This window comes from Prenolepis imparis, unplaced genomic scaffold, assembly GCF_030444845.1.
Source record: "Prenolepis imparis isolate NDT839.2.m4 unplaced genomic scaffold, iyPreImpa1.0 SCAF_15, whole genome shotgun sequence".
NCBI classification, from domain to species: domain Eukaryota; kingdom Metazoa; phylum Arthropoda; class Insecta; order Hymenoptera; family Formicidae; genus Prenolepis; species Prenolepis imparis.
The window spans coordinates 4,702,932-4,730,063 of NW_028141173.1; the positions used below are offsets into that span (position 1 = coordinate 4,702,932).

A 27,132-nucleotide genomic window follows, 5' to 3' on the forward strand; every position below is an offset into this window, starting at 1 on the left:
CAGGAATAAAAAAAAACTTCTTTCCATTTTTCTATATTATGTGTCCTTCCTATATATAAATTCGTAGAAATGAGTACTATTTTTTTCAATAAAATGTTTTATATTTATATATATGAGAGATTTATTTAAAGATTTTTAAATGGACGAAATCACGAAATGTTTTGATAAAGTGACAGTATAATATCGTTTCATTTCATTGATTGTTAAAAAAGATATTGAGCATATACGAAGTAGGCAAGATATCTAGCTCAAGAACTCCTTAATAGAATAAAAGAGAAATTAAAATATTTTTTTTAAATTATGCTTACAGTTTTTTCATTTTTATCGTATGAAATATAAAAATGCAATATAAAATTTTCATATATTAATGAGTTAGATATAAAAAAAACCGAAAATCATGAAAAAAATACTCAATAAAATTAGCATTTTATGTATTATTATTACGACTTTATTTATTCATGTATATTCATGATTAATCAAGAATTTAAATTACTTATTAAGAGAATGGTAGATGCGCGCTGTAATATCTTTGTGTAAACTGCGCCGTCTCGCTGTTTCTTTATTAATTATTATCGGGGAATTTTCTATCTTGTTTAAATATTTGCAAGATTTTGTGATGCAATCTCAATTCAAAGCCCACGAGGTTTCGATTACGTCTCGATTCACATTGCATATAAAATGTTCCTGCATCCTGAACTGCATCTAATATCTTGAGTGTGTTCGAAAATCAACCTGCGCTTCTCTCTGTACAAAAATATAGATTAATATAATATATCGAATAATTTTAATAAAGATAAAATTGTAATAAATTGTAATAAAAATGAATAAAATTTCAGTACATCTGTTCGCGATTTATTTAATATTCGAATACTTTTGTCCCTAGAAAACGCGTCTCCCTATTGGACGTCGGATGCAGCCAATCGGGACTCGGAACGCGTCGCCTCGTGCGAACGCGCCTTTAGAATCTCCCGCGGCGGCGCTGCGCATGCGCGGTTCGCGCGCGACGAGTAAAAAAATAAGATGGCCGCCCAACGAAACAAATAGAGCGCCGTCGTAAATAACACAAACCGTCCGAACACGTTTCGAGCGTGGCCCCCGTAAAATTCACCCGCGACATCGTCTTCAACACGTCAATCCTCTCGCTATTTGTTCGCGGACGACGCGGCGAGCTCCGTTTCGGCGCGCGCGCGCGCGAGAGAGAGAGAGAGAGAGAGAGAGAGCGAGCACGACATCTCCGCGTGTTCGCTCGCGGTAGCGTGATTCCACGTTCGCGGGAGAGAAAACTCCTTCCTCCACCTCTTCCTCGTCGTTTGCACACCCGATCAGGAGTATCGTGCCTCGCGGTAGTCCTCGTCGTGCGCGAGGAGGTGGGTGCGCGGTGCCGGTGACGAGAGCTGTCATCCAGAAGAAGAGCGATCCAAAGAAAGAGAGAGAGAGAGAGAGAGAGATAGTGGTGTCGTCGCCGGGTTGACGACGCGCTCGTCGCCAAGATGCGATCGTGCGAGTCGCACGACGCGAATTTGTCAGCTCCACGTAGCCTGTACTCGCGGTCCCACGCCTAGCTCCTCATGCTAGTCTCGTCTTCCGAATTGCTTGGGGCACAGCATGAAGGAGATGCTCGGAGGGTGCTGCGTGTGTTCTGACGAGAGGGGTTGGACAGAGAATCCGCTGGTGTACTGCGATGGACAGGGTTGCACCGTTGCTGTACACCAAGGTACTTGTGTGCTCGAGGCTCCTGGAGCGACTCCCCTTTTTGTCCTGATCGTAACGAAAATGTTATGATTTCTTGCAGCGTGCTACGGCATTGTCACTGTACCAACGGGTCCGTGGTATTGCAGGAAATGCGAGTCACAAGAACGCAGTGCTAGGGTGGTACGTATAGGTTCTCCTTACGACAGATTAGATGCTGGATATTCCATTATTTATTACGATAGAATATTAATATTTATAAATAATGATTTCTATAGCGCTGTGAGTTATGTCCGAGTCGAGATGGAGCCCTTAAGAGAACGGATCAGGCTGGTTGGGCGCATGTTGTCTGTGCTCTTTATATCCCAGAAGTTCGTTTCGGTAACGTGACTACAATGGAGCCAATTATATTGCATCTTATCCCTTCGGAAAGATTTAGCAAGGTAAATATTTCATTTCGACGTCACACAGATGTAGCAGAAGGAAAAGAAACCTATATTTTATTATGCTTGATATTGCATTATATATATAAAATATATATTATATGTATATTATATATTTTATATTAAATTGAATGATTTCAGACATGCTACATCTGTGAGGAACAAGGTAGAGGCAGCAGAGCAAACGTGGGAGCCTGCATGCAGTGTAATAAGACAGGCTGCAGGCAACAATTTCATGTCACTTGCGCACAAGCTCTGGGCTTACTTTGCGAGGAAGCTGGCAACTATCTCGATAACGTTAAATATTGTGGATATTGCCAGCATCATTATTCAAAATTGGTAAGTAATTTATACACTTGATAATTACTATTATTCCCTTGAAAATTTATCAGCTAATACGAATGAACAAATTTTCAGAAAAAGGGCGGCAACGTAAAGACGATACCGCCGTACAAGCCGATACCCGCCGACAACGGTTCGTCGGACTCGTCGCCGGAGAAGGAGGCGGAGACGCCGATAAAATCGTCGAGCGGCAAGCGGAAGAGCCTGAGCTCCAAGTCCACCGCGAATTCTAAAAGTAAATCCAATGCTAGTCCCAGTTTAGAGATAAATGGCGTCGCGGACGACAAGAGCGGCGGTAGCGGTCGTAATACGCCCAAAGATAATTCCACGAGTTCTAGCAAATTCACAACGTCCAACTTTGTCGAGACCATAGTGACGCAGTCGGAGAGCGTGTTTGGACACGACGGCACCGTCAGCACCGTCACCACCCTCGCCACGACGGCGGTCGCTTCCGCGATGAAGATGAGCAGCGGTGGCAACTCGAATGCGGCGCATAAGAGCATCGGTGGCCAGGGAAAGTCCAACTCGTCGACCTCCAACAAGACGTCGAGCCACACGAGCAAGAAGAGGAAGACCGGAGCGCGTACGCCGACCGTCATAGGGAACGAGAACTCGAATCAGTCGGCCAGCTCGGAGACGAGCGGATCGGTCGTGGTGGCTGTTAGCACCGTCGTGCAACAGACCGTCCCGAGCAACAATGTGCAGCCAACGATCGCCGAAGCTACGAGTTTAAGTACAACAACGGAACCGGAGAAGTCGAAGAAGGTATACAAGTCCTTATTGTTAGTTTATATAATTATATATATAAGCTTTTTTAAATTACTTTAAACTCGTTGAGAGGATTGGACTATTTTAATCCTGGTGTTAAAATTGTTTTGTAATAATAAACTGTGTAAATATTTAAATTATGTTTTAAAACTCTTCGATAGGATACTAGTGTTTTGACGTTGAACTAATAATTGGGACGCATTATAAATAAAAAATATTAGCTATAATTCTCAAAAATACTAATAACTGGTGTCAATCATGTGCATTATTAAATGTGCACTTAGTAAAGTCCACTCTCAACTTGTGGATAATTATCTAGGATAATTATCTTAGGTTTACAATGAGTTTAAAGAAATAGTCTGACTAGTAAAAAAAAATAAATCTTTTTCAATTTTCTTAAACTATCTCATATCTCTAATAAAATATTCATATACGCATAGTTAAAATTTTACGTTAAAACTTTAAGTGTTAATAATATTGTGAAATTTTGATAGGGGAGGGGGGAGAGTAATGTGTGTGTGTGTGTGAGTAGAAAAACAGAGAAACTCTCTATTGACGAAATTATATCAAATACGTAAATAGTTCTAAAAATAGGTAAACATTTACTGCTTGTTTCCTATATAGTACAGATATCTGTTGAATGTTTTTGTCGAATTTTTTTACAATAATAATACATAAAGAACATTGTGTTCTGATTACAAGTGTTAGTCTTGTGTTAATCAAGATTTTAATCATATCGTGGTATGAAGTAATCATCATAATGATCAAAAAATCTGACAAGTGCTGCAGATGCACATGCAAATCTATAAACATAAAATTCGTTTATGTTCAGGAGATGACGAGAGGAGGAAGAAGTATTTTAAGAAATATTTTAATTAGACCGAGGCATTTCATCAAAGTCCAAGTAATGAATATAAGTTATATTACATTGTCCATTTTCAGTGTTTAATGTCCTTTAGATCAAACTTGAATCAACTTAATCGACAAGAAATCAGTAATATTTATAGTATTTATTTTCATAATAAGCGTTACTAATTTTTATTAGTTTTTGACGCATGGAAGGAGAGATCAAATTAGAAGCGAACTCTATTTACTAGTTTGAAACTTTTGCCACAGGCAATTGAATTAATCATCGATTAAGTCGATGGGAAAGTTTCTTCTAATCGCGTCTTGAACTTAAGTAACTTGTTCATTAAAAAAGTTGAAATATAAATATATAAATATGTGGCAAAAGCCATATATTTCTATAGCCATACATATATACATATATCCAATAAATGCAGTTTTTTATTTATCGAAATCTTCAATTGCAGACAAAAGTGGACAGCCCGATTCAATCATCGTCGAGTACACCAGTCGCTACGGAGGCAACTACCACACCTGTGATAATGACGGTGACACAGTCCCAGTCGTCCTCGGTCGTCACCCAGTCGCCGACCACCACGTCGAACAGCATCGTCGTCTCGGTGCCGCTGACGGCCACCTCGCTCGCCAACACGGTCCAGAGCGTGGTGACGAGCGCGCCGACGATATATCAGCAAGTGCAGCAGAGCATCATCACCACGGCAGCCAACACGGAGCCGCGATCCAGCGTGATGGTGACCGCCGAGAGGTTCGCCACCGAGGAAATTCTGCCGAAACGGTCTCGGTAAGTTTTCGAATATTAAGAAAGAGATTCGCCATTGAAAACTGGCTCTCTGAATTATGACAGATGTAATACTGTAACTGGAACAGACGTACAATTTTATACGTAATTACAAATGTAAATACACGTGTATTTTTTTTTTTATTTTATTGTATGAAATTTCCAGGGAGATATATCTAATTAATTCACCTTTAATAAATAAATATTATAATGTTATTAATATAATTATATATTAATATAATATAATATATATTAATATATAATATATTAATATAATATGAGAAAATTATTAGGAATATTTATGAAGAAAAACATTCTTATTATAATTGTTATTCTAATTAGTAGTGTATTCTGGAAGATTTTTTGATTATTTTTGATAATACATAAAAGAAATAAATAAACAAATCGCACAGAGCAAAGTGAAGTGCATCGAGTGCAAGTGCACTCGAGGAAGTTGGAGGCGTATGCAACTTCAGAGTCGAAGTGGTCGTGGACCGTTTTCAAAATGGCGGGCGCGACTGGTAAACAAGGTGGCTGGTTCTAACCTCTTCCCAATCGAGCGCGTTCGATTTTTTCCGAGAGGGGAACGAAAAAAAGATCCGCTCGGGGAAAAAGTGCTTCGTCGAGGGTTCGAGGTGCCGCGACGTTCGAACTTCATTCATGGAAGCGAAAGCGACGACGACGACGACGACGAACGAGACAAGTGCTGAGTGAAGAATGGAGCGTGTTTATAACAGTAGTCTGCCTATGTATTGAGCACAATAGTTCACTCGAGGTCATTCGGCGCGCGCTGCATAATAATTGCATCGCGGAATAGTTGGCCGTTGCAACAATAATCGCGTCGCGACTTCGGCGAAACGAGGAGGCGAGGAGGGACCCCGAAAGATCCTCTCGTGACTCTGTTAACGCGGAATCTCGAATTGTGGCGAATAAGAGATATCAAGGTTATGTTTGTTTTTGCTTCGGCGAGGTGCCTCAAAGGCAACGAGCGACGAAAAGGTGTAACGTGACGCTGTAAATGGCACTTCTTCGCGGTATTTCTCAGTGTGCGTTATTTTACTGTTTAATTGTGTCATTGGAGACAATAATTTGTTGTATCATATAATTATATATATATATACATGTTATATAATAAATATATTATATAACATAGTATATAATATATATATATGTGTGTATAAAGTGATTAATAGTTTCTATTAATTAAGGAAAAATAATTAATCTCGCATTGTGACTTGATTGCAATTGTGCTAATTGTTTAAAACGCGTTATTTTTCAGTTCCCAATCGTCGGATAAGCAAGAGAAGTCTCGCAAACCGAAGCGTGGCTCGTCCAATAGCCAAGCATCACTGCCGCAATCACAGACGACGGCCTCGTCAGTCGTAACTTCCGTATCCAGCACTGCAGTTGTGGCGACATCCAAGAGGGGGGTGAGAAACAATCATCAAACCCCTCCACCTGCCGCCACAGTGCCTCCAGTGACCTCGGTAACATCAATCATTCAGGGCCCCACATCAGGTACCATCGGACACTTCAGTAGCATAATTGGCACAGGCTCCGCAAACATTATGGGACCGACAGTCAAGGAGTCACCGCCTAGTAGTCCTGGATCCGAAAGTATGAGCAGTAGTACAAGTAAACGAAAGAGGAAAGCTGCTGTGTCCACACCTATTCCATCTGCATCGACTACACCGACCACCCTTACCACAATAAAGGAAGAGAATAACATAAAATTGTAAGACTCGTTGATAGAAATCCAAAGTACTTGAATTCAATCGAACAAATGCACCGTATGACTGGAATATTTTGTTCCTTTTGCTTTAGATTTCAAAATGGAGTTAGTGCACCGCATATGCTGGGAAATCAGTTGAATCCCACTTCAACGATGGCGCAAAAGATGTCGGATACACTTACGCAGGAACTCGAAGCCCATTCTATTTTTACAGAAGCGAGTAACTCCAATACAAACTTGGTCGGACCGCAGCTGCACAGTAGAGTAATTGCATCCGTATGTCATCGAAAATTATCATCAAAATAAACAGAAACCTGTATCTTATTACACGCTACAGTATATTTGATGTTATTTTTTCATGAATAGATACGATCTAGCCAACCGGGTGGACCGCCATCTTCGTTTTCTTCGGTCTTCTCGACGAGCGGGAGTAGTATGAATCCTACAGCCGGTACTAGTGGGGCTCTGGGTGGTGGAGCAATTCCACAGACACTGGATCAGCTTCTAGAGAGACAATGGGAGCAGGGAAGTCAATTTCTAATGGAACAAGCTCAACATTTTGATAGTGAGTATACAGCGAGAAAAAACTCGCTTACGATTGCATGGGTTTAGTGAGAAACGAAATTCGCGCTCTTTTTACGAAGAACTACTTTCTACTGAAAAAACCTGCATGACACGCTTTTTATTATAAGTTTGTCTTGTAACGAAATCGTCTTTTCTGTTTTTATATATAATTATTTTTTTAAATTTAACATTTCTGACATGCGTGCTTTGGTCTTTTGACGTTAAACATATTCTACACTTATAAGTAGAATAAACCAGCAACATTATTGAAATCTGTTGCAGTTGCATCCCTGCTTTCCTGCCTACATCAATTGAGAGCTGAGAATCTTAGGCTAGAGGAACATGTAAATAATCTCCTTCAGAGGAGAGACCATTTATTGGCTGTGAATGCTAGACTCGCTATTCCGTTGACAACTCAGCCTAGTTCACATCCAGGTTAGTTAGATTAGTCATTTCATCATATCTTTTGTATCTCATTCACGTGAAATATAACGCATTTGCAATGTTCGTATATCTTATTTTTAGTGAATAATATACATCCAACGGTTAATCCATCTCATCCTAATGTCTCGCACTCGGAAGTGCCGCCTGGCGCTCCGGCCCCGGTACCTAGGTCGAGTCGCGAACCGCGAGTGAACAACACGTATATGCCTCACTCCAGTTCCAGTGCTCATCCGACGTTGGAAAACGGTTTGCCGCCGGATCCCTCCCCACCCGCGGCGGCCTCTCTCTCCCAGTATCAGCATCGTGGATCATTGGTCGCGCCACAACCAAGCCCAACAATCAGGTAACAAGTCCGTTCTCCTCACGAAATATCCTTAATATTGAAAGATAATTGAGATAATTGAGATTAAGATAATTGAAAGATTCAAATCTCAACTTCTCAATGAAATAGGCACAGTCCAGCCGGGGGTGGATACCTTCAAGGTCAGCCGAGCAATATAGTATCACCGGCGCCGGCGAATACTTCCGGCGTGGTGCGAAATTCGTCTGTCACCCCGGATCCGCTACGCGGAGTGCCGAGGTGAATAAAATAGTATTTTCATTTTAGTCATCTTTCAGACTTTTTTAATACATATCTATTATTTATTATTAATTAATATTATTTATTATTAATTATAATTAATTATTAATTATTAATAATCGGCTAGGTCGTCGTCGCAATCGTCGAGCAATTATATGCCGTCGATGTATCAACCCACCATGTCCAGTCTCACCGGCAATCAAGTGGGCGGTGTTCACAATCTCCATCCGCACGGACCCTCGCCGACCAGCCACGGGCCGCCGGGTAAACCCAGCTGAAGGTAGATACAAACACAATGTGGCAGCCGCATATCTTAATTATTATAAAATGAGATTCTCGTTGCCGCGATATACCGATATTGTCGAATGTCAAAGAAGCCAATTCCATTGCAAGGGAGACCTAACTGCGCTTCTTCGCGAGATATTGACTGATATACATTTCATGTGTATGTACATCATATACATTTTCTATGTCACGTTTAATCATTTTCTTACTTGATGACAAATGTCATTCTAGTGATGTCGATTGCATTTTACAATGTACAGACATACGACATACATACGATTTATATCTCTATATCTTTCCACGAGATAAAATTGTTATATAATATTATTCAATCAAGCATTGTACAAAATCTTTGTACGTATTTGATAGAGATGGTGGATCTCATTAGAAAATAACGTGTTCATTCATCTTCAAATCAGATATATTTAATATCATTCTTTTATTATTTTGTTTTAACTTGTACTTTTATATTGTACAATTTTATACGAGTTATTATGTAATTTAATAATTGCATAATAATAAAAATTTAATTAATATTATTGCAACTATTGGAATATATTTAGAGGCTCAATTAAAATTTATAGTAATGTAACAAAAAACGAAGCAGCAGTTAGGAAGATTAGTCTCACAGATTTCTTTGAAAATCTGAAGACGATTCTCCATAACATTTGTTAAAATTCATTATTATTAGTCAGATTGTCACAGAAATTTTACTTAATTGAAAAATTTCTTTTCTTTAATCACGTTAGGCATACATTTCTTTAATCATGTTAGGCATACATTTGAGACATATTCTTTATCTCTCTTTGTAGGCATCATCATATGTGAACAGCAAATCCACAGATGTACAAATCTTAGACTGTAAGTTAACCTATCGCTAAATAGCAATAATACAGTAGGTGTACATTCTCTAATCGACGGTAAAAACTGCGTATATTTCTGGTGGTGCGACAAAAGAATACGTATATGGAATTTTCCGCAAAAATTATAAGAAAAAAAGAATTAAACGCAAAAAAAAAACACAAATTCGATTGTATCCAATAATTCGGATATTATACACACGAATATGCCATAACTTGAAAGCCGATGTGCTTATTAAGACAGCTTTCCTATATTTCTTTAGCGTACCACTATCGAGATATGTCGCAGCACGTGTATTATACGACAATGATGATATTGAGTGCAACCTATTTCAAAGCTAATATTTTATGTATATTCTAATCTTACGTATAAAGAAAAACGGAGAATATTCAAATGTACAAGACGAGCACTGCCTTTCGCCAACAAGAGCTGTGAAGTAGGTTGATCGCAATTCGACATTCTCTAGCAAACGCATGATCGTTTTGTTTAAACACCTCATTTGCCTTCTCATCTCATTTTCATTCATAACTTTTCAATCTGATGAATTTCATCGATATCACTTCTCATTAGCATCGCTGCGTAAATCCTCAAAGAAATACAAATCGTGCCATCGTTTGATCTATGGATTAGAAACACAATATTCCAATGATTTATTATTTAGTTAATAATTTGATTATTATTATTTGATTATTATTTGATTGCATTTTTATGGCAATAATATAAGTCTACGATCAATAATATTATTGGTGTTTTTAAATACATACACATACAAAAAATACATTTTAAGTTTTCACAATTGTCTATATAATAAAATTTATATTAAAGTCTGATCATTGAAAAATATTAAATGACTTGAATTAATTATTAAATCAGATTGTATATAAAAATAATATTCTATAGTAATTGAGATATTCCAAAATATAGTATACATGCTGCAACTTGAATTTTATTTCACAATTAAAAAAATACGATTTTCTTATCCTTTTGTGATAAACGGATCAAGAAATTTTGTGGTTAAAATATTATTTGAGGGTGTAACGAGTAACAAGATCGAACCACGGCACAAATCTTGGTAACGCAAAAACTTGTGAATACTTGCGATATACATTTTATATATGTATTCATATGTGTATGTATTGAGGTCGCGATATGCGAGTACAGTCGACTGTCCGTATTGTGAAATCGTCAGGACCAAACACTGTTCTTATTACAAAGTCTTCCCTCGATCTGCATTTTTTTCTTGTAATAACATATGCGCGGAATTAGAATAAAAAAAATATTATGCTCTCTGTTCTTTGTTCACTTTTTCGCTCCAACAGCGATAAATGTGAGTAAATTGAAAGAACGGGGAGAGCTGGAAGAGTCATTTTTCGTCATTTTACGTGTATATATAGTTGATTCATAAAACAGACAAGATCACAATACGGCGCATCGCTATACGGACATTCGGCTGTAATCCTATAAGTAGAATATGGGACAAAAACGATCGTATAAGAGCGAAACTGCGATTGCTTAAAAAAAAAAAAGAAAAAAAAACAGTATATATGCTTGTATATCGGAATTGAAGTTGAATTCGTTTTGTGAAGATAGCGTTTAAAATTTTTCTATTCACTTTCTCATCGTTTTATAATTTCTCCGAGAGCGAGCAATGCCGTGTGCGTGCAAATCGCACAAAAAAATCAAAACTGGACGATAGAGAACATTTTTAGAAAATAAGACTTTGTAAGAGAATATATAAGGTATTCCGCTCAAGGGCTACGGTATATAAAATATAAAGTAGCACGTGTTTTTTGATAAGTCGACGAGGAAAAAAAAATTGCATGTGATACACATATGCAAAAATCACAAAATGACATGCAACGACGTAAAAACGACGCGTTTGGAAAATGAAAAAGAAGAAAAAGAAGGAAGAAAATAAGAAGGTATTGGCATCAAGAATCGTCCGCGATTGGCCCGATAATTCGCTCTGAAAAATCGGAACATGGCATAAGTATATGCAGAAACGTCAAGCGAACGCGAGAGAGGTTTACTGACACTCGCAGGATGATACGTTTTATGCTGTCACTTTATTTTTGCACCGTGGTTTACGAGCATAGTACGAGATTTCTCAGCCTCGCAAAGGAGTTGAACGAACTATAAATATGATATACGCATACGTATATTCGAATTCATCGTACAAAACTGAAACTTTTTTCCCTTAAACCACCTTCACGATGTCTTCGTTTATTTTTTTTTGCCGGTTGAACGGCAAAGATGAAGAAAACTGCCCGCGAGAGAAAATTTCCAAGAGTTAGGGATCGACTGACATTTTACCGCATTGTGTTCTTTATCGTTATCGTAAATCCGATGTGTTCTAAATCCGAGAGATATCGAGATATCACATTTTTTCTCTTTCTTTTTACAGAAAAAATAACAACGCTAAGTATACAATGTATGTATTTTACGTCAAAGTATTAGCCCGAACGCGTTTTTAAAGGGTGGTTAAGGGATAATAAGATAAAATAAGGGAGATCGCGATTATACTCTCGAATACTAAATTTGTAAGTCCGATTAGAGATTAGAGACACGGGATTTTTAAGCGAAAGAGAAAACTCTTAATTAAGGAAATCTAGGCTTAAACATTGTACGATATAAAAAAAGTAATATTGTATAATATTCGCGACGATAAAGAGAGAGAGAGGCGCAAGAGGAGGGTAGCGAGATACGGGAGATAGACATGAAAACACCAAACCTACAGAATAGCTTATCACGACTCAGGGAGAATCAGTTTATTACGCAAAATTCTGCCGAGTTTTCCTTGTGGACGTCGATTGTGCCGCGGGAGTACGACATGATGTAATATACGATGTAATTGTCGAATTATCATGCATTCTTAAGAGCCACGATAATTAATGCTGTGGTATTTTTTTTAAACACAGGCTTATCGCAAAATGTTTTCATGATCACGAAAATTTTTTAAATTTATAATTGATTACAAAGCGCCTTTTCTAAATTTCTTACTTAATGAGTATATGTGAATTAAGTTTTCTGTCATTCATAATTTGTGTGACAGAAAACTTGATAACAATCTAATCTGACGTAAAAGGCTATTCGTAGCTTTTCAAGAATGTATGATGAAAAGTTTCGAACTCCAAACTGCGTATTAGATCGTACTGATTTGGTGAATTTCATGACGACCTTGTCGAAAGTTCGCTAGGATTTCTAAAAAACGAAAGAAGAAAAAAAAGGAAAAAGGAAAAAAAAACGAGAAAAATATCGCGTAATGTCACGCAAGAGGAGACATCGCGTTTGTACTACGAAGAGTATTTTATGCATTATCAGTATAGTAATATCGACTGTATTGTTATAGGATATTATATGCGAATACGCGCGAGACGATTTTACAGGAAGATAAAATTAAACGTGGAATAAACACAGTTGTACGATATCCTAGCAAAAGAAACAAAAGAGAAGAAGAAGAGGAAGGAAGAAAAAAACGAAGTTACAGAGAGAGAGAACAGTACGATGATATTTTTTCACAGCTAATCGTGCCAAATTTTTTCAATCGAATCATTGAACTTCTCGATTCCTTAGACGGCTTAAAGCGTAGAACGTAGGAAGAAAAAAAAACTCGGCGCAAGAGAAGGCTATTTGCACATCTATTTAGTCATTGAGACGGATAAGAGTCGTCGTCGTCACGTGTGTGTATGTATGTGCGTATGTGTGAGAGAGTCGGTGAAGCTTCTCTTTCCCTCTTCGGCTGTAATTTACTTCTCTCGGTGAGTTACTTATATCGTCATGTCGCGTCATTTCTGCTAGGTGCAAGAGGCAACAAAAAGGAAGAAAGTTCGATTGTCTGCATTTCTGTGTTCAATCTCTCCAGGTGTCAAGAGGTACAAAGAAAACAATTGTGTTCCTAATCATCCGAGAATCGGGGCTCTCGTGACCGAGAAACGTTAATTAATTAATTAATTGATTAATTATTTTTTTTCTTTTTTTTTTTTTCGTTTCGTATCCAAAGCCTTCTCCAACGACGTGGGAGAGGATTTCGCGTGATTACAGAATTTCACAATCATTGGGAGTCACATCCGATATTATTAACGATCGTGCGTGTAGGTTTACTTTCGTAAATAAGATCTTATCTCTTTAAGAGCGATGCGATTAAAATCTCATGTAATGGACACTTTTATCAAATAAATTGTCACACTTTCCTACGATACTTTCCTTAATATTTTCCGTCTCGTCGTGTTCTCGTGAAAAAAAAAGAAAGAAACGTTTTCTCATTTCCTTTTTTTTTTATTTTTTTAAATTTTTTATTTTTTTTTAGATTTTTTTTGTTCTATTAATTTTCCATTATTCGTTCGTAAAAATCCCCCCGTAAACGATTTTACATATTTTGGATATAATTATGTATACATCGATATAGATCGCATTACTTATGCATTTAGAGTAACTGTATCGCATGTCATTCGCATTTAGGGACATAGGTACCGGTTCTTATCGCGAAATCGATTTGTAATTAGAAAGAAAACAAAGACAAGAGAGACATTCTAGATTTTTCACCGCTGTCGTTCTATGGACAAGATACATATAATATGTATATATATTGATTGAATAATAAATATGGCAATATAGCGTATGTATAAATTATAGTAAAATATTTGCATCAATTTGTAAACATTAAAAATTTTTTTAAATGTAAAATTCATTTTTTATATATCATTTTGAGATTCTTTCTAAAATCGGGTTTAGATCAATCACGAACGATTATCAATAAATAACAATGAAAAAGCGTTATTAATATAAAATAATTTTATAACAAAAATATTTTACAAATAACGTCTTTTTCAAGCTCATCTGCTGATATTATTTATCTAATCGTACTGGATTAATTAGCCTGGATTCAATTTAAAGAAAATAAAAAAATATAATAGTATGATTTTGTGTCGCACATAATACATTTAAAAAAAATTGCTGTCATCAATTTTTTTTATTTATATTTGTAGGAAAAACTGAATTATATATTAAAAATATATTTTTGATTGTACAGATTTATCTGAAGCGCTGTGAACACAGATTTTACAAAATTATTGTAAAGCGGTATTGCAATTGATAACTATTATTTATTGCATTTTGTCGGATAAAATTATAGAATTCGATATGGGTGTCTCTACTTATTGAAATGTCAAAAATACAAACGAGATAAAAAATTGCATCTTACTACGCATCCTCGAATTTTTTGCATTTTTCTATTGCAAGAATTGTTCTCATAAAGATCTATGTCAAATTTATTGATTTTTTTTACCGTAATTTCTTGTTACTGCAAAAATAGAAATTTGCGATTTTTAAAAAAATCAGGATCTCTACGATATTCCTCAAAATTATATTTTTTCTAGGCATATCGTCAATCTCGATTCTTTCAGCATTAATCCTTGGATGCACAGAGCTTCTTAATGAAAAGTAATATGAAAATTTAAATAGAAAATAATTCTGATAAATATAAAATTCTGATTAGAGAAATGATCTAGAACAGGAGAAGGAAATTCAAGATATTATTTATATTATATAAAATGAATACTTAATATTACATGAAAACCTTAAAAATCCACTTTATGCATTCAAGAGTTAATGATGGATAAATGTCAAACGCTGCCGATTTCAACTCTTATTGTATCGTATAATAATTACACATGCAACAAGAACGTGATCTTGAGCGATCATGCCATTGTACTTTTAATTGCTAGTTGCTATTTTTACTGTGAAAAGAGGAAAACAGAGAAGATTGTCGCAAATTAAATACTTTTCGAAGATCGTGAATCGTCTTGAAATCTTTTTTTTTTTTCTCATGCAAAGTAGAAATGCAGCGTATTCAGTGAAATGTCACAAGTGTTTCCGGACGAGAGATAGAAAGAGAAACAGAATATTCTAACGCGAAAAAAAAGGCTGAATCTTATTCTTTTTTTTTTTATTGCGCTCGCGACGCAAAAGATGTAAATAGTCGTCAATAATGAGGACCACTTTTCTGATAGACGAACGATATGACGAATCGAAAAAATAAATTCATAATTCGTAAAGTATTTCTATGCAAATAAAATAAACTTTACGAATTATAGACTTATAAATATGCCGTTTTCACTCGTTTCAGAAATCTTGTTCCCCCTTGTATAATTCGAGCGAAGAATGTAAACATTTGAGCGATATACGATTTTGTAATGTAATATTGTGCATACGACGCATATAATAAAAAAAGACTAATTGTAAATGATCATATATGCGATTATAATCCCGATTCGCTCCGACAATCTTCCTGCTGCGAATTTCTTTGTTTTATGCACGATCTAATCATTTTTTTTTTCAACAAAATTTGACAATGCACAATTAATGTACAATCTATTTGTACATCTATTTACAGAATTACTGATAATAATCTGTTTTTGTCACATTTCTTTATTGTTTTTTGTCGCAAAAATGTAATATATTTTTTCGCGTGTATATTGTTAAAAATTAATAATTATCTAACAAAATATCACGATTTTATATAAAATTCTTTAAAATTTATAGAAACAAAATTTGCAAGATATTGAATGTTAATAATTAATAATTATTTAACAAATACCGCTGTTTTATATAAAATTGTTTAGAGTTTATGTAGAGAGAAACAAAACTTGCATGATATTGAAATTGTTATACAAACGTTATATATATATGTATTGCGGATTTTACAACAGCATCACGATGCACAAACTTGTCAAGCTAGAATATCTCTGAATGAAATACGGTCGATTGTGAAATGTACAAAAAGGTATACCGCATCAGAAAGTTATCAGATGTTACTCATTATGTTTTAAAATGACCTCGCTTCACGGGGTATTATTTTTCCGCCGAGGAAAACACGAGACTTTGACGACTTCCTCGTGCACACGAGCACGGCAATCCGAAGTCCACGCTGACAATTCCGCGGAAATTTCTCTCTATCTCTTGCTTGCTCGCTCTCGGTGCGGCCAACGATCGTGGGAAGTCTCACCTGCGACCTCGTCTCCGGCGAAATCAATATTATACGAAAGCATGCGAGCAGTCTGTGTACCGCGGATAACGCCGAAGACGAGTTTCTTGTCGAAGAGAGAAAGTCGCAGGATCGCTTATTGTGTCATTTCCGACCCAGTCGCGAGCAAAATTATATACACATCACACATAATTAGAAATTATATTAATCTGTACGTCGCAGATTCAGCTTAGCATATTCATTCATAAAGAGCCAAATAGACTTTGGCAATTTAAACTTTTTTCATCTTTTAATAATCTCTTTATATATGTATATATAAAGGAAAAATAATTAATATATACATATATATAAATTAGTTCTTATATATATATATATATATATATATTTTATATATTATTTTATATATAAATTATATGATATATATATGAGAAATAATTTTTAATTTAATTGAAAATATTAAAAGGATAAAAGTATTGACGCAGAAAGAAAAAATTATATTAAAATAACACGGAATCCTCTGCCATTTATATTTAATATAATTAATTAGCGAATTATTTTTTCTCGTCTTTCCTTCTCATTTAAATCTAGATTTATTTTTTTGAATTAAAAATAATTTTAATTCACTTTTTTGATAACTTTGCATTTATAACGTTTCCGTAAATGGCGAACTTTAACAATGGTTTGATACATATATTTGCGCACATGGTCCCCCTTGTAGTAAGTCGATAGAGTATCTATTGTTACAGCATTAGATGCGTCCGCAACGTTGACCTATGTAAAATATGAACTAATAGGATTTTTTCGAGAAGGAAGTTATACACTGCGAATTTTCACGCTGGATTTAACGGTAGATTTTAGATTCTTATCGAGATGAAGCTGGATTTGCACCCGGTACGCGCGATTTTATCGGTTCCGAGGACCGAGAAGTTTTCGTCCCTTCAGGATATCGAAAATTCGGATATTAGATCAATTTCTTTTCTAATTATTATGAATGCTAAATAATCGCGAGAACCATTATCGGAAATGTTAATTAATAAATTAACGATAAAAATAATGTATGTCGCAAACTACATATAAAAGAGAAAAAACAGGCGAACGCAACGTAATCTTTATTATAATTATTAATGCAATTATGTAATTATTTTCAAAACAATTTTATAAGTATAATGCTTATATGTTTTCTACTTATTTTCTATATATTTTCTAGTTATTTATTTTTGTATATTTTTATTTATTTAGGCATGTCAAAATTTTAATTTTTCGAAAAACATTCACTTTATATTCTTTTCTAATATATGTATCTTATTATATATATATTTTTTTTTTTCACGTCATTCGTCACGATTGTGGCACCGCACGGGAATGGATTTATGATCGGGCTTAAATCGGAGGCGTGGGGAAATAATTGGAATATAATAAACCTCGTATAGAGAGAGAGAGAGAGTAGGAAGAAGGGGGGTTACTTTGAAACCGATGCAAGCGCGAAAGCGAATTCTAGAGACTTCAGGGGGAGATATATTTCGGGATGGACATCTAGCAATCACACTCGAAGGGTGCAGCTGCCTAGGTATTTGTGTGCCCCAATTTTAACCCCCTCCCCTTCTCCCCCAGAGGGTGAAACGAACCACAGGGTGGATGAATGCTCTCTTCGACTTAGCTCTGCATCACTCTAGTCTTTATTCGCGGAGAGGGGTGTATTTAACAAGTTCTGTATTTCGTATAAATTGATAATGTGCACAGATCAAAATTGCGATTTATCGAAACAAACTTGAAAGAGATGATCTCGAATAATGCAAATTAAATTTTTATCAGACTTGCATTTAAATTGTTTAATGCTTTTCAATTGGTTTCAAACTAAAGATTTTTGTAGGTCTGTTATGTGTCGAAAGCAATCTTGAATTTTTAAGAATTATTTTACAATATAATTTGATACTAAATTATTATTTACACTTATTGCAAATAACCATTATTTACATAGAAATTTATTTTTTAATTCTCTATAGAAAAATCATAATCTGTTCATTTTTGTCATTATTCGATATCGCGGTTTAATTAAATTAAAATTGAGTATAAAACTCTATTTTTGCTATAATAAACTATCTTCTAAAAAAATTATTTATAAAAACAGAATTATTTAAATTATTTAGTCAAAAAATCTCTCGAAAAAAGAATACGTGTAATCATAGATAGAATATCGCGGATAGAGAGAGGGGGTGAGTATTATATCTTCATTCGGACGCTGTTACATCTTCACATTGTAACGCACGGATGTCGGGTACCATTATTGCGACACGAGAATCGAGAATTAATACTTTATTTGTGTGTCACTCCAGCTGCGAGGATCAACACAAGTGCCCCCCTTGTGACAAGAGGGTACTCTTAATGCGCAGCCTCTCTCTCTCTCTCTTTCTCCATGGATGGGGGGCCGGATTCTATGGTTTGCTAATTTTCACGGGATCATCGTACCGTGACGTTAGAGTAGATTAGGCTCAATGCAAGATCATCGAACTTTCACGCCTCCGATAACCGCTTCTTTCCGGTTGAATTACCGATATATTTCGGCTATCACGAATAAATTATAAATTTAGCTTCACTCTTTTATGGATCTTTTTATTCTAACAAATAATTGTTAATACAATTTAAAAATTGATTGTAAATTGTGTCGCTTGAATTAATATGTTGTATATTTATTAGAGCTAGATATCTCTCTCTCTTATTTACTTGACTCGTGTATTAGCTTGAGATAAATCGTTAAAAAAATTGTATGCCCCGATCGAGCATGCAAACGATAAGGGCAGGTGCATCAACACACCTGCGTCAATCCAAGATAAACTCTCGATCAATCGAACACTGCATAAATCAACTCATATTTTCTTCCGAGAATATGTCTGATAAGAATCGCGCCGATACGTTATCTTTTTAGCATTGTTTATCTGTGTGATAGTTATTATCAATATGTTGTAAAAAACAAGATACCTCAAAGCCATTGCAAGTTCTTTCTTTCGATTCTATGAAAAAGTTGTAGTCAATTTTCTATCTTTGTAAAAAAAAAATAATATCCACTTCTTAAATTACATCTATTTTTGAGTATTAAATCTTGTCATAGAAGCTTAAAAAATTATACTATATATTATAAAATCAAATTTAAAATACATAGATTAAATGTCACAATTTTGTGATCTATAAATGAGATGTTAAATGGAGAAAATAAGTTTATCAAAAATTATTTCAATTTTATCGAATTCAGAAATGAATATTTCAGATTCTCTTTCAAAAAATTTAGCGAATCGAATCAAAGATCATTGCATGCATTGCACTATCAGGACATTTTATCGAGCAGAAGACGCGTCTCTTATCAGACGCGAGGTCGCGAATCGATCGGGGGCCACTCGCGCTCCCTTCTCTCTTCGAATGGTCCCCCCCCCCGGTGCCACGAAATCGTCCCTAATTGTCCACAAATCGACAGCCACCCTCGATTTCCCGAACCGTTAAATACAGCTACCCCCGGAGGCAGCAATCGAACGGGATAAAGGAGGAGAGAAGTGGTGTTTCGCTAGCCCCCTTGGACATGGGGAGGGTTCGGGTTCACCGGGCACACACCCCGTAGAATATGGATTCAATTACACCTCATTGTGCAGCGGTGTCTATAAACAACGCTGTTTTCACAGCTGATAGTGGCCCACCGTCCTGCGGGTCGTCGTGCACTCTCCAAGTGAATATATTTCACGTACTATATTTTATCTGAATCTGATCGACTGATAACTCTGAATTTCGGGATAAAACTCGGCTACGTTTCTTTATTTTTAATTTTTAATTTTTAATCTTATTTTTAATTCTTATTAAAAGAAATAAATCTAAATTTCTTTATGCGACTGTAGAAATTATATGCATGGTGCAATTAAAATATCAGATAATGTATATATAATTATTTAAATATATATACTTAATGATATGTGATATATGATATCCTTTATAATTTCTTTCCTAAATTTAATCTTTCTAAAAAAGACTAGATTCTTATAAAACGCCATCGTATAAATATTTAGCGCTTTATAAAGGGATGTTTCACAAAATCGCTAAATTTACAAAGAGTCTGCGACATACATGATTATTTACACACTTGATTTTATATTTATATATAAAGCTGTAAAATAATAAGTCTGGCGTTTTTATAGAGCGATATCATTGCAAATTACGATAAACCGAACCGACGATCCCCGATATGCGTGCGAGCGCGTAATAAGCGCAACGAGAGATTGAAGTTTCTTATCTCTCGCACTGCGTTTGCGGCTTTGAAGTTGTTAATGACGATAATGACGTGCGATAATGAAGCGTTCGAGTCATGGATAATTGGGTAAGAGAGAGAGAGAGCGAGAGGGAGGACCCGAGACGCGCATTTTGGGCCCCCGTGTCGTCGCGATGACGAGGAGGAAAAACGGAGGATCGTGAGAAGACTCGCAGCCGTCGACGCCATTATCCCTGCTGAGTTGCAGGGCGTCGCGACGCCGCAATATCGACGTCCCGCCTACCGCATCTCCCTCCGTTTCCTGCTCTTTTTCTCTCCTTGCCCCATCTCGCTCTCTCTCTCTCTCTCTTCGAATCCACCCCCACGCGAAGCGCAAGAAGCACTTTTAGGGTGTTTTAGTTATCAACCCTTCGACGGTTTCGGCCATCTTGCCACTACCCTCTTTTATAACGCGAAACTGTTGCCACGAGAATGAAAGTTCTTGAGATACGAGATTTGATGGGTCTAAAAGATACCTGTAATCTTGCAAATGATGGTAGAGATCTTCCTTTAATTCGTCTTGCTCGACTTTTAATTACTTGATGACTATAAAAAAAAATAGGTGATAGTATCTTATTTATTGAACATAAATTTTTAAAATGAAATTTCAAATGTTTTTTAGAACTGTCAGGAAGTTCTAGCTGAAGGTTTATCTATATACATTTATTTTATTTAACATCAGTTGCTTTTTAAGGATCTACGAAGTGGTTGATAAATACGACGAATTTTTAGAACTACCTTTATTTGGCTTTGTTATTCACAATTGGTGATGATGCTCGCTGCATACATCACCTCTCTGTTATTTCGCGATAATTATGTATAAACGATGTTCTTATTCCATTAGTTTGCCTATTTTGATATAATTTCTATTTACAAACCACGTTCTCTGCCGAACGCTCGTAAAAATATCTCGTGATATCTACTCAGATGAATAGATTTGACGATGCAAAAGACAAAAGGTACGAAAACTGAATTGGCTATTGCAAAATAAACCCGATTTACTCTCTTTTTAGAAATAAAATCTAAATCAGGAAGAAATCAATTACTCTATTTAATAAAAAAATTATTTAACTTCAAAATTCGCTCTAGTTGAAAATATATTTATATTGCATTTATCTACAAAAATGCAATACAATCTTGCAAAACATTTCTTTCTTTTGTGTGCATTTTGCTAATTCGATTTGTTGTAACAAAATCAAATTTTCGATGAAATCGCGAGAAATAAACAAATACTAGCGATTATATTTGCTTGAAAAAATCTTAAAGAATTAAAGATAAGGTTCGATGAGAAGGTACAAATCACATGAGACATGAGGATCAGTGACTAGAAACATGTTTTCCTTAGACATTAAATAACACGCGAGATGAGGAACGCGTCCTCTCTTCTCTTGTATAAATAGAGTCTTACGAGTAAGGTCGTACATTTTCTTTTTTCTCGCCAATGTTTCTTCGTCTACTCGAAAGGCGTCCCGCTTTTGGACGCTCGCGGATCCTCCGGGGTCCAAACTTTCGCGTACATCGTGCCATTCGGCGAGATATCCGATTTTCTCGACCACGAGAGCGAATGCGAGATAAACGGATTTCCACCGCATCCTGAAAATAAAAGTCGCAGTTCGACAAAAATTAACTTTATCAAAATTGTCAAAGAACGATCAGAATCGATATAAAAAATTTTTATTTCAATTAATTTGTGAAAGATATATGATAATCATTTTGAAAAAAAGTTCTAGCACTTCCGAATAGATGAGAGCTTGAAAATTGTGTTATAAAATGTGTTATAAAATTATGTTATAAAAATAATTAGTTAAATTAAATTTTTATTTTAATTAATTTGTGAAAGGCATCTGATTATCACTTTGAAAAAAAGTACTAGCTTGAAAATTGTGTTAATTGTTTAATTTAATTTAATTTAAAAATATCAGAAGAGGATATAACTTGCGAAAAAGCAGGAAGCATAAATAATGGACAGTTTGCGCGGTTCCCAAAATTTTTGATAATCTCTCAATTTCCCTGAACAATAATTCACCCCGAAGCGCCCCGTATCTATCGGGGAGGACACCTGTCTTGGAATAAAATAAAGGGGTAGATGGGTAATTATGATAAATCGACCTGTGTGATGTCGAGGCGGAAGTAGTCGGTCCGATGTTAATATGTTGTGCACATATAATATCGAAATAGCGTGAAGTGCGACACGTGCATTAAACTATAATAAATCTCACGCGGAAATGTAATCAAAATCGAATCACGGACAAAGTGTCAGCAAGGTTGGATTGTAAAATCTAAATTATAAATTACATGTCATGCTTCAAAAAACTAGCATATTTAATACAGAAAGTTCTCGATATTGAAATATATTTTTTGATTACTTATCAAAATCAACTCAATTTTTTTTAACTTTCATAAATATCGATGACTTTTTGAAATTTCGATATCAATTTTATCAAAAAATTGTTTAATACAGCTATCACGATAAATATTATTTATTAATACTTTTATATTATTTTATATATTAAAAATCTAGAAATGCGGTTTATTCAACCCTTTAATAACGTCCTTATAATCGATAAACGCGAAGCAATTTGCGGCGATCGATTTTAATCGTGAGATCTGTACGAATGTAATCGAAATTGTGTGGCCTCACCACGGACTATGATCTTCTTAGAATCGTCCCGGTTGGAGCATCTCGAGAGACCGCTGTTGCCCGTCAGCGGATCGTTACCCTTGTCCGCCCGGACGAGCTCGTTGAGGAAGTTTATGTAACCGATCGCCAGCTTCAGCGTGTCGACCTTCGACAGTCTCTTCTCGTACGGTAGGGTCGGTATATGGGCCCTCAGGCCCTCGAAAGCGTCGTTTATGTTTTGCATGCGCCTTCGCTCCCTCATATTCGCCGCTTGTCGCTGTTGAACCTGCACCTGTCTTGGACATTTTCCCGATGCACCGCTGCGTCGGCTACCTCGACTTCGTCTACGAAAAATAATACATGCGTTCTATTTCTAATTCTACAATTAACGTTTAGTTTATTTATCTGACGTTTCCCCCCAAAAAATTCCGATACGATCAGAAATCGCTAAACTTAACTCTTCTGTCAATGAATAGGTACCTATAGGTTCTCAAAGCAATTTTAAATGTTAAAAGTATATCGGAACTTTCCTGAAATAAAATATAAAGGGCCTTTGTATATTCGAAAACCTAAAATAAAGAAATTGGTACCTGGATATTCCATTCATTGCTGGAAAGATGAAAAATAATTTGACAGAAGTGTCAAGCGAGCTGAATGTCGAAGGTACAAGAATCGCTTCTGCAAATTCGTGGAAAAAATTCAAGAGACTAATTTGGAGGGAGCATCATTAACTTCCGGGGGATACTTACTCCCTCGTGTGATTCTCCTGATCGCTGCTGTAGACGCTCTCGTTGTCGCTGCTATTCTCGTCATACAGGTAGTGCTCGCTGCCGCTGGTGCTTCCGGTGCTACCGGAAGGATGATGAGACGACGGCAGCTGCGAAGGGATGACAGCCGGAAGTGTCACCGTCGTCGGCACGCCGCAGTGTGGCGGCAACGCCGGGATCGCCGGATTCCCCAGGAAGCTGTGCGCCTCGTACATGTACTGGCGGTTTATTATGTCCCGCTCGAGATTGTCCATCGAATACATGATGATGATGGGGTTCGATAATCACTCAAATTTAATGCTCGTCTCGCGAAGCTTGATTGTATTAATTACAACACAATTTTAATTCAATGTTGTACTCATGGAGAGTCCAGATCTCTGATCACTAATTAATGAAGGAGATATGACTAGATTGCTGACTAGACGTAGATGAACCTAGTGTATGACCTCACGTCATTCGATTCTTCGCGTTAAGCATTTTCGATTGTGATAATTGGATTCTGAATCCCCTTGATAATTACATATCGTATCGCCGGAATTTCGAATCCCGCCTATGAGCACTCGATCACGTCTCGAGGATCGAGAGATAGGATCGACACGTGTCTGGGCGCGTGCAGGGTAATATTTCTAAACACCACGGCACGTGCCTTGGCGAATCGCTCCTGGCACGTGTCGAGATTTGTCGTGACACTTGTTAATCGGTTGTTCAAAATGCCTTGGCTCGCATCCAGCCACTTACATCGAGATAAAGACATTCGGACTTTCATCACTTCGCCGATTGTGCATCGCAGACATTTCTTCGCAGATTACTCTCTCTCTCTCTCTCTCTCGGCAATGTTTCTTTGAAAATAATATTTTTTATTGCGCTTCTTTATATTTTCATCAGATTTTTTTGTATTTCACAAATTCTTATTTCATCTATTCACAGTTTGGTAGCAATTATTGAATTGTATTGTTTTAGCGAGTTCAGGATTTTTTTTGCATCACTTTTTATTAATTATTACATCATTTATTTTATTAGATCTTTGAACAGATTGCTTCATCTATTTTTTTTTTTTTTTTTTATTAATATATTGCGAGATTGCGGGGAGAAATTTTTATACAATATTTTCTAGATATTATCGTGAAATATTTTATGATGCAGGAACGGATTCTTTCATTTATCCAATAAAAATGATATCATTTTATATCCTGTTTTTATGATCTTTAAATCTTTTTCAACTAAAATTTCAAAACGTCAGCCTTTAAGTATCACCATTGCGTGTTTAACTATTTTTTTCATTATAAAATTTGTCCAATTGTCTAATATTGTTCAGAATGTCATTATTTAGTTTCCAGATTGCACTTCACAATTGCACTAATTGTTACTCAGACTAGATTTATTTATTACGAGGATTGTTCAAATTATTCTGATTGTGCATCGTTTCTTCACAAAAATATACTACTAAGAAAACTTATATTAGATTTTAAATATTCTTTAGAATGTATTTCTTATCCGATGTCACTCTTTTCACTCGATGTTTTAAATTTGCAGATTGACAAACTGTCACGATAATTATTTATAAACCTCTCACTTATTTTTCCAAGCTTTCCCAATTGCATTTGCACTGACAGCTTAAACGTTTCCCCATGAATCGTTGCATGAATTACTCAAGTGTCACAACTATCGTCCACAATATTCTTCCGAAAGAGAACACACTGTGTATCGCGCAACTTTGAAGAGTCTTTAAATACTCTTCAGGTTGTTTCGGGGTTTCGCCGAGGAAGTCAAGACTTCTCGCAGCCTCTTGCAGCCGACCGACCACCTATCCTGTTCCGGTCGCTCAGGTGGTCTCTCGATGCACTAAAATCGAAAAGCGGTAAAGCGGAAGCCATGCCGGGGTTGAAAGCCCAGCTACAACCCCATTCGTTGAACGCTTGGCTGGCAGAGCCTGCCTACCCCTTGGTTGCTGGGGTAGCGGCGCCGCCTCTTCATCGATCTGATAAGGAACCGCTGTCGTTCTCGTTCCTAGATACCGTCATGGAACATTGGCCGCGAAAAATCGCGACCCAATCGAAGCGCACGAAATTTTCTCGAAAATAAAGAGATATGTCCTTTTTGCACGAAGCTAACAATAAGACACTGCTTATGTCAAAAGTATCGAAAAGCTACTCCGAAAAAGAGAGCATGCATATCTCTATTTAAATAAAAGTAGTATTATTTTGGGGTAAATATATTCAAAGATCCAAATTGTGCAAAATTGAATACTTAATAAAGTCGCAAGACTTTATTAAATATGTGATAAAATTATATTTCTCATTTATTGGTCATTAGAAAGTATTATCTAAAAATAAAGATATGTTGTAAGTATAATCAAATATTTAGAAATTTAATTGAAGAATCTTTGTAAATATATGACGAGTATAATTTTTTTATGTATATTCACAAGTAAATATCTATTTCATTGAGAGGGAAAGAGAGAGAGAGAGACATAGTAAAATCAACTGTATAACGTATAAAAAACCTTGAGAAACTTTACGTTCTTTCGCAACTTCTCAGACAGTAAGTTAATCGAGTTAAGTAAATATATAAATATTTCGCGAAAAAGCAAATTCACTTCTTTCATCATTTGAGATCACATTCTTTTCAAACTTGTAAAAATTATTAAAAAGATATCTATTCAAACAGTAACAGTTCGTTTTAATGGTATTTCACAGACATTTAACTGTATATCGAAACTGGATTAAATTAATAACGCAGTACCTAGACATAATATAGTCGCTTGGCATTTTTCGCAAAAAGTTTTCATCGTCGTCGAATGTTGTTCGTTATTTGCGAACTTGCCTAATCATAGGTTTTGCATGCTTTAGCCGAACCTACAGAATTTTCAAGTATAGTCTATAGCTACTTCATGAATACGTAATTGTTTGACGGACGCGAACGAAAGTCCATCGCAGTAAAGATACCGGTTATAAACCGGCGAGAGAAAATAAAACCTGCGGTGTAAAATAACGAAGCATATTAATATTATTATTTTTTTCTTGCTCGTATGTGTAGCTCTCCATATTTTTCTGTGTGTTCTTGATATATAAATTTACCTCAAAATGCGTAATATATTAATATGGAAATACATAAAAATGTATGTA

At 36.0% G+C, this 27,132-nt stretch overlaps 2 protein-coding genes across 3 annotated transcripts; one reads left to right on the plus strand and one right to left on the minus strand.

Moving 5' to 3' along the window:
* The first annotated feature begins 1,005 nt into the window (after nucleotides 1-1,005).
* Nucleotides 1,006-13,549, plus strand: Alh (coiled coil domain containing protein Alhambra). Its single transcript, XM_083055818.1, has 14 exons — nucleotides 1,006-1,714; nucleotides 1,793-1,872; nucleotides 1,968-2,132; nucleotides 2,274-2,471; nucleotides 2,550-3,239; nucleotides 4,556-4,890; nucleotides 6,167-6,622; nucleotides 6,712-6,895; nucleotides 6,986-7,184; nucleotides 7,466-7,618; nucleotides 7,709-7,970; nucleotides 8,079-8,207; nucleotides 8,335-8,487; nucleotides 9,305-13,549. Exons 1-13 carry the CDS (start codon nucleotides 1,606-1,608, stop codon nucleotides 8,483-8,485), a joined length of 3,111 nt encoding a protein of 1,036 aa, XP_082911944.1. The 5' UTR covers nucleotides 1,006-1,605; the 3' UTR covers nucleotides 8,486-8,487; nucleotides 9,305-13,549.
* Nucleotides 13,550-21,282: 7,733 nt separating this feature from the next.
* Nucleotides 21,283-27,119, minus strand: Fer1 (48 related 1). 2 transcript variants are annotated; one of them, XM_083055478.1, is made up of 3 exons: nucleotides 23,990-27,119; nucleotides 23,265-23,584; nucleotides 21,283-22,213 (listed from the first exon to the last, which is right to left on the minus strand). In XM_083055478.1, the coding sequence occupies exons 1-3, from the start codon at nucleotides 24,268-24,270 to the stop codon at nucleotides 22,074-22,076; spliced, it is 741 nt and encodes a 246-aa protein (XP_082911604.1). In that variant the 5' UTR covers nucleotides 24,271-27,119; the 3' UTR covers nucleotides 21,283-22,073. The 2 variants fall into 2 exon arrangements, with proteins under 2 accessions (XP_082911604.1, XP_082911603.1); XM_083055477.1 differs by having other exon boundaries at nucleotides 23,262-23,584; nucleotides 23,990-27,115.
* Between the last annotated feature and the right edge of the window lie 13 nt (nucleotides 27,120-27,132).

What these genes read in the sequence shown, in the direction of transcription:
- Fer1 (XM_083055477.1), bottom strand. Translation starts at nt 24,270, where the DNA reads ATGTATTCGATGGACAATCTCGAGCGGGACATAATAAACCGCCAGTAC. An exon ending in CAGGAGAATCACACGAGGGA is followed by an intron (nt 23,585 to 23,989) that starts GTAAGTATCCCC and finishes TATTTTTCGTAG; the next exon opens with ACGAAGTCGAGGTAGCCGAC. An exon ending in TAAGAAGATCATAGTCCGTG is followed by an intron (nt 22,214 to 23,261) that starts GTGAGGCCACAC and finishes TTTTATTTTCAG; the next exon opens with GATGCGGTGGAAATCCGTTT.
- Alh (XM_083055818.1), top strand. Translation starts at nt 1,606, where the DNA reads ATGAAGGAGATGCTCGGAGGGTGCTGCGTGTGTTCTGACGAGAGGGGT. An exon ending in ATTCTGCCGAAACGGTCTCG is followed by an intron (nt 4,891 to 6,166) that starts GTAAGTTTTCGA and finishes GTTATTTTTCAG; the next exon opens with TTCCCAATCGTCGGATAAGC. An exon ending in ACAGTAGAGTAATTGCATCC is followed by an intron (nt 6,896 to 6,985) that starts GTATGTCATCGA and finishes TTTCATGAATAG; the next exon opens with ATACGATCTAGCCAACCGGG.